The 8,110-nt window shown below is 38.9% G+C and overlaps 1 protein-coding gene across 1 annotated transcript; it reads left to right on the plus strand.

Annotated features, from left to right (window-relative positions):
- The first annotated feature begins 381 nt into the window (after positions 1-381).
- Positions 382-5,627, plus strand: LOC143875519 (alcohol dehydrogenase 1-like). Its single transcript, XM_077377092.1, has 10 exons — positions 382-651; positions 2,286-2,422; positions 2,525-2,571; positions 3,494-3,819; positions 3,904-3,986; positions 4,091-4,166; positions 4,381-4,442; positions 4,738-4,833; positions 4,915-5,076; positions 5,296-5,627. Exons 1-10 carry the CDS (start codon positions 615-617, stop codon positions 5,410-5,412), a joined length of 1,143 nt encoding a protein of 380 aa, XP_077233207.1. The 5' UTR covers positions 382-614; the 3' UTR covers positions 5,413-5,627.
- Positions 5,628-8,110: the final 2,483 nt, after the last annotated feature.

Genomic DNA, 8,110 nt, shown 5'->3' on the forward strand with positions numbered 1-8,110 from the left:
GCTCAAAATCCAAAACGAACAGGGCCTTCAGGTGCGTTTGGATTGCCGATGTCAGAATTGGAATCATGATCTGATTCCAATCCGTCCAACTCAAGTATTTCGCTAACAAAGAGCAAAATCAGGAGGGGGAAATTGACATCTAGGCAGAATTGACATCGGGACAGAATCAGAGGGTGGAAAATGCCGGAATCTATTTCCCACTTCAAGAGATGGTATTCTGATTCCGCCCCAGCAGGAATTGAATGTTTATCTGTTTTTTTTCGTTAACACTTTAATTTTAATAATTTTTTCATTCCATTTAAAGAAGAATCGGAATTGGAATCCCAATCCGAGGATAGGGAGAATTTTTCAAACAGAGAAAACCAAAACTGGTTTTGACTTTCAAAACAAACAGAACAAAACTGGGACTCCCCAATCCGGGGAGGCTCCAAAACCGGGATGGTTTTCCCAACGCCGCTGTATGAGAGTGCCGGATTTGCTATTCTCTAGCTCGTGCTTCTAGTATAAATATATCCTAGGATTCTATCCATCTTCATCTGGAATTCGAGTTGAGAAATTGAAGGTATTTTTTTAGGAACTGATTAAGGACAAGTACTAAAGAGAAAGCAAAAGAAATGTCGAGCACAGCTGGTCAGGTGATACGATGCAGAGGTGAGAGAAACAAAAGAAAATGGGTTTTTTACTTTCAGGTTTTTTTTTTCTCTACTTTGTTGATCGTTTCTAATTTGGGTTTTTAATCTTATGCACAATTTCTCTGTTTCTATTTCTGTTATTGTTCATTAGTATTTGATACTTCATATTTTAACTAGGGTTCTATTTGTTTGGTTAGTATATCGAATAGATACTCCTCACTTTTTAAATGTACGATATGGCCTGCACCATAGGATGATCCAAACCGTCCATTAGATGGGCCACAGCCTAAATAGGTTGTCCCCCAAAAATCAGTTACATAGGTTGATCCTAACCCTCTGTAGATCGGAGGGTTAGGATCAACCCTCTATAGACCGGAGGGTTAGGATCAACCCTCTATAGATCGGAGGGTTAGGATCAACGTATGGAAATGATTTTTGGGACACAACCTATTTAGGCTGTGGCCCATCTAATGGACGGCTTGGATCATCCTATGGTGTGGGCTATACCGTACTTTGAATAAAGTGAGGAGTGCCCTCATCAAAATACAGTAGTGCTGATAACATTTCCCTTTATTTTTAGAAGGATTAGTATTTGGTACTTCATATTTTAAATGAGAAAACGGTTCCTACACATGTGTAGATAAGTTATCTGCACACTAGCTTAAAATACAGTGGGGGCCACATTATGTGGGTGATCCAAACCATTCATTTTTAAGGCCCTCTCATAGATAGGGTGTCCACAAAAAATCAGATCCATAGGATCATCCTCACCATTCGAATTGTGTAGGCAAAAAATGGACTAATTTGTGAAGGTTTAAAGACATCCATTTTACCTCCACAAATCGTAGGGTTGGGATGATCCTATAGATCTGATTTTTCGTAGACACCCTATCTATGTGAGGGCCTTTAAAATGGATGGCTTGGATCACCCAAACAATGTGGGCCCCCACTGTATTTTAAGCTAGTATATAGAGAACTCTCTACACATATGTGTAGGAACCGTTTTCTCATTTTAAATAGGGTTCTATTTGTTTGGGTATGTTACTTACTTCTTGGGTACATTTGAAAATGGGTTCTATTGATGGGATTCTATCCATTTATTTCCAAACAGAAAGATGGGAAAAAAAGGAAATGATATATTAGCCCCTTTCCCCTCTAGTGTAAAGGAGTAGTCATAAGCATGGTTTGAAATTTCGACCGTTATCCGAAATTTCGGTCAACACCGACACCGAAACGACTGAAATCCAAAATATCCGAAATTTACAAAATTTCGGTCGTTTCAGAAGAAGTTTCATATAAAATATTAATTTTTTATTCCTTTACAAAATTTCAGCCGATCGAAATTCGGTAAATTCTGCCTAACAAAACGGCATTTCGAGCATCTTTACCTAATTTCGACCGAAATTTCGGTTTCGGCTAGGTCCGAAATGGCGAAATATATGCGGAAACCGAAATTTCAAACCATTGTCATAAGTCATAAGACTCATAACTACACTAGATGGGGCTGTCCCAAGTAAGAAAAGGTGGCGATTATGAAGCAACTTAGTGGTCCTCACATGTTAATGTTTTTTGTTTTGTTTACCTCATGGATATTTTTCCTCAATCCATTGATTCTATATTGTAATTTTGTAATTTTGTGGGTGGCATATATAGCTGCTGTTGCTTGGGAGGCAGGGAAGCCATTGGTGATAGAGGAGGTTGAGGTGGCACCACCACAGGCCATGGAGGTCCGTTTGAAGATCCTCTACACCTCTCTCTGTCACACTGATGTCTATTTCTGGGAAGCAAAGGTATAACCAAAAAAAAAAAAAAACTATTTGATTTCTCTGATTTTGTTTGATTTACTGTGTTGTGGCTTAGATGACTGAAAAAATTGGTTTTGAATTTTGCAGGGTCAGACGCCCATGTTTCCTCGCATCTTTGGCCATGAAGCAGGAGGGTATGATATTTTTAAGTGTTTATCAAATTCTCACTTTCATGTATTTTTCTTCTTTTTGGCTACTTTTTTGGATTGTTTTAGCTATGTTGGTATTACTCGTGATCAGTCCCTAATGTTTTAAACGAAAAGATTGGTCTCTGTGCAGAATGCTGGATTTCTTCTGTTAATTTTAGGATTTCTATTCTTAATGTTACTGATATTATTTTGTCACATAAATTTCTCGTTTTAGATCAGGACATATCAAAATTCCTACCAGTTTTTATTCAGTCAAAACTCCTTTTAAATTTACAGAAATGAATATTTGAGTCCCCATTACTATTTTTAATTATTTACATAGACATTAATTCAAAAATAAAAAAATATTAATTAAGAAGATAAAAATTACATAGATATTAATTAAAAAGATAAAAATGATACTAATGAAGATGCATTGAGAAGCAAATGTAAAGATAAAATCATGTTGAGGGAGAATGACAGGATTTTTTAAGTGATTATTGCTAATCCAATAAGGCCCTGTTCGTTTAAGAATATGACAACGATTGTGCATGCTAAAGCGATTATTGGACTCAAATTTGAACGTAATTCTGAGGCCAATAATAGGTTTCGCACTCGCAATAGGTTGTAATAATCTTAGAAAAACAGGGCGTAAGCGTCACTCTTTTATACTTATCCCACTAAATTATACTTTTAGGCTCTGTCTTTCGGATTTTGAGAGCACGATTGTCAGTCCGAAACTGATTATTTAATTTTGTGTCCAATAATCAGTTTAGAATTCCCAATTGGTTATCAAAATCCAAAAGAAACAGGGTCTTAAATTCTTAATTTCATAAACTGCAGTATGTAGTCCAGACTTGTCCCCAATTATTTCTTTTCCTAGAAAAAACAACTTATTTCCTTCATTTATGTGTTCTTATGAATATAGAATTGTGGAAAGCGTTGGAGAGGGTGTGACAGAGCTTGAACCTGGAGACCATGTCCTCCCTGTTTTCACAGGGGAATGCAAGGAATGTGCTCACTGCAAATCGGAGGAGAGTAACATGTGCGATCTGCTAAGGATAAACACAGACAGGGGAGTTATGATAGGTGATGGTCAGTCAAGATTTTCGATCAAAGGGAAACCCATCTACCATTTTGTTGGCACTTCCACTTTCAGCGAGTATACCGTCATCCATGTTGGTTGTGTTGCCAAGATCAATCCTTTAGCACCTCTTGATAAAGTTTGTGTTCTTAGCTGTGGGATCTCAACAGGTAAGAACCCATTCCATCTCACTCCATTTGCTAAATTTCTCTCCCAAATCAAAGCTTTCAATTGAATAGGGGTTTTCTTCTCAGGTCTTGGTGCGGCTTTGAACGTTGCAAAACCCAAAAAGGGTTCAACTGTGGCTGTTTTCGGATTGGGAGCTGTAGGCCTTGCTGTGAGTTTCTCTCTTTCTTCCCTCTCTTATTTGTTACAGACGGAATTTATTTGTATTCCTTCTCCTAATATGAAACAATATGTTATGGGTGTTAACATGATTAGGCCGCTGAAGGAGCAAGGATAGCAGGAGCTTCTAGGATTATTGGTGTTGATTTGAACCCTAAGCGGTTTGAGGAAGGTAAAATATTATTAATATCAATCAATACCCACTTCAACTAGAAATTTGGTGTTGTCGAGTGGGGTTTGTTAGAGCTTTTTTAGTGTATGTTTTGACTCTCTCTCTCTCTCTCATATATATATATATATATATATATATATATATATATATATATATATAATGTTTTTTGATTCAATATATATTACTAATTATCAATAATTCTCTCCGCGACCAGCCAAGAAGTTTGGTGTTACGGAGTTCGTCAACCCAAAAGATCATGACAAACCAGTTCAAGAGGTTTGCTTCACTACACTGCTGCATTAAACTGTGTATTTGCATTGATAAGAAATCTTGTTTCTTAACAGCATAGTGTTAAATGGGTTTTCACCATAATACATTCAGTAATTTGTTTTAGTTTAGTAGATTTTAGTAGGTGTATAGAATGTGATTCTAGGTCTCTATATCAAAAGGGCAACATTTCAGTAATTTTAAGAGATTTTAGTAGGTGTATAGAATGTCTGAATGTGATTCTAGGTCTCTATATCAAAAAGGCTACATTTCAGTAATTTTAACAAGTCTTGGTTTTCATCAGGTTCTTGCTGAGATGACTGATGGAGGAGTGGACCGGAGCATCGAGTGTACTGGGAACGTTAATGCTATGATATCTGCATTTGAATGTGTTCATGATGTAACTTTCTACTCTCCCCACTACTTACCATTGATTTAAAAACAATCCACTATATATAAGATTTGTTGCTAAAATTCTCAGGGCTGGGGTGTGGCTGTTCTGGTCGGCGTGCCTCACAAAGACGCTGTGTTCAAGACCCATCCAATGAACTTATTGAATGAGAGGACTCTCAAAGGAACTTTCTTCGGAAACTACAAACCACGCTCCGATCTTCCTTCAGTCGTTGAAAAGTACATGAACAAGGTACATGATCTATTGAATTTAGTAGTTTATTTTGTATTTTCTCTTGTTCTAATTAATGTTTCTAAGCGAATCAAATGGATTTAAATCAACATATGGCCATTTGAATTACTAGTTTTTAGAATTGTAGCGTAATCCACCTCACAAACTTCAGTTTACTAGTGAAATTAAGAGTATAATGGGTGTTTAATCTTTGCCTTGTTTGTGGGTTGCATGGTGCAGGAGCTTGAAGTGGAAAAATTCATCACCCACGAAGTCCCTTTCTCTGAAATCAATAAGGCGTTTGAGTACATGCTTCAAGGGGATGGCCTTCGGTGCATTATTCGCATGGATGGATAAGGAAGGTGGAATCAAATCTCAGATTGCCATTGGAAGCAAAGGAAAAAAAAGTGGATATGGAATAAAGTCTATATTGGTTTTGATGCTTGTTACACGTAGATAGATAAGCTCTTCATTTGTTGTGTCGAAAGAGGTTGTTTGGACAACATTCAGTGTGTCTGAATGTGTCTTCTGTATAAGAAGGAAGAATGTTTATGACATGTTTCGTTTATGAACTACAGTTCCTTTGGTTTCTTCATAAGGAGGTGATATTTTCACTCCCCTGCATTACACATGCGCTCCCCTTATAACGTGATTTGACGTGAAAAGTGGGCAACTTTAATGCTTTTTGACATCAAATCACGTTATAAGGGGGCGTATGCTTAATGCCGGGGGTGTGTGAAAATATCATCGCCCTCTTCTTCATATTATAGACTTGTTTAAGGAATGGTTTTGATACTGGGATCTTATCATGGATGCACATACTAGGGAAAATGTACTAGAGGCGGGCACTTTCATAGTGATCCAAACCTATGTTTCCCTGGCCTAGCAATGGATGGCCATGGAGCAAAGTCTGTCCCCATTGAATTATCCTACCAATTTGTGGCCCTTTAAATGGATGAAAAATGAAAAAAAAAAAGAACAATCTTTATTCAACTCGAGAGCTACTACAAATTGGACGGTTAGAATCATCCAATGGGGATTTCGCTCCATGGTTTAAATTTCGGATTTCATCCGGGACCGAAATTTAAAACCGAAACCGAAATTTAAAAATTTCGGCCAGAATTATAACATTTTTACCAAAATTTAAACCGAAACCAAAATTTTAATCCTTGCTCCTAGCTAAGCCTAGAAATAGGGGAAATGATTTCGAGAAGTGATAAATTCACCCTTTTTTACTTGGAAAGCCTCCTCTGGGTTATATATGAGGATTTGCTAGCATCCATCGCAAAAGGTGTTTCTTGGATGGGCTGTTGCATGTGAGTGCAGCCACCTTGTGAATGAAGACAAAATCTGCTGAAAAGTGAGCCTATGTGGCTGCTCTCACATGCAACAGCCCATCCCCGAAATGCCTTTTTGCGATGGATGCTAGCAAATCCTTACATCCCTTTTTCGTCCTCGAGCCACCCCATTGTAGTGTAAAATGGGGAGTGGCCCCCACTTTTACTTTTGCCCCTGCTTGAAAGTAGATGGGCATCTATAATAAAAGAACCCCCTACACACCCATTGTTATTATGCAACTTACATAATATATGCAAAAAGTAGGTTCTTTTATGATAGTTTTCTAAGATGTCATGGTAATAATCAACCGTAGTTCCTACCGTTTAAGATGTCATGGTAATACTCAAGATCAATTCGCAAAATCCAGAACGAATAGGGATCGACTGAATGTGATTCCAAGAAATGATTTTCATTTGGTTGGATCATATGATTATTGGAGTTTCAACCATTACATGGAGTTTCAACCATGGCACCGAGGATCATAGTATAACTCCATATTTTGTGCAAAGGAAATGGTGGAACATATATTTCCCAGAAACATAGAGATCTTAGTCACCATTAAAAACATCCCACCCCCACCCCCACCCCCACACACCTATTGTTGGCGTAAAATCGAGCAACCGGCCCGATGGTGACATGTGGCATCAAAAGCGATACTCCTGATGTCTGGACTCGCGATCGGGTACGACCGCCTGGCCTGATCTTTATCAAAAGCAAAAGGGGAGGGAACTCAGCGCCATCATCCGTCAGGCTACCTGCTAGATAGCTAGCATGTTGCCACCTTAAAGCACGCCAGGCTTCATCACTTATCAGTACACCAAGTGTACGACACCTGTCAATGCCATACGGAACCTCTCATTGCTTGCCACCTCACTAGCATGTGCCGCTCCTTAAGGAAATGTCATGTCCACCACCTACTCAAGGAAAGGGCATTGCCAAAACTGTACAATCGCCTTCGTTCCTCGTACTAACTGTTGGGACCCAGGTAGAACTCACCCTCAAAAGCAAGCTCTTAAGGGGATGGTGCCCAAATGCTTATAATCCCATCCACATCCTTTCACATATCCGATGTGGGATTATTGGTTTCATGTAGAACCCCCAACAATTCCCCCCCCCCCCTCTTCATGTGGAAGCAAACGTGGACAAACTTGCCCATCCACGCGGGTGCAACGTGGGAACTACAAGATCTTCCCCGAGGGATTTTTCCATCCTCAAAGGCAATACAGGGATTACCACGCCCCGGCTTTGATCCCACTTGTTGGGACCTGAGTAGAACTCATCCTCAAAAGCTAGCCGTTAAGGGGAGGGTGCTCAAATCCTAATAAGCCCATCCACATCCTTTCACATATCTGATGTGGGATTAATGCTTTCACATGGAACCCCCAACACCTACTACCCCTAGGAGTTGTACCACATTCCAAAAGCTCCCAATCACCTTCATCCACTAATGGTCGTAGGATGCCAGGAGTCGACACCTTTTCACCAAAGACTTGTTAGTTGAACAAGAGATCCAGGCCTAGCAGAAGAGGCCATGGAAAGCATGAAAACAAAAAAAATTCCCTTGCTCTTAATCCTAGAAATCCTAGATTACTAAATTCTTATTAATGATCAAAATTAAAACACATAAGGAATATAAATTATACTGATTAACTATCTAACTGATAGTCTCTACTAGATTCACTCTTTGTTTGGCTCTTGCGCTTCTCAAGCACGAAGT

This window comes from Tasmannia lanceolata, unplaced genomic scaffold (genome assembly GCF_043159265.1).
Source record: "Tasmannia lanceolata isolate RefF3 unplaced genomic scaffold, GAP_Taslan_0.1 ptg000002l, whole genome shotgun sequence".
Classification (NCBI taxonomy): Eukaryota; Viridiplantae; Streptophyta; class Magnoliopsida; order Canellales; family Winteraceae; genus Tasmannia; species Tasmannia lanceolata.

What these genes read in the sequence shown, in the direction of transcription:
- LOC143875519 (XM_077377092.1), top strand. Translation starts at nt 615, where the DNA reads ATGTCGAGCACAGCTGGTCAGGTGATACGATGCAGAG. An exon ending in ATGACAAACCAGTTCAAGAG is followed by an intron (nt 4,443 to 4,737) that starts GTTTGCTTCACT and finishes GGTTTTCATCAG; the next exon opens with GTTCTTGCTGAGATGACTGA. An exon ending in CATTTGAATGTGTTCATGAT is followed by an intron (nt 4,834 to 4,914) that starts GTAACTTTCTAC and finishes TAAAATTCTCAG; the next exon opens with GGCTGGGGTGTGGCTGTTCT.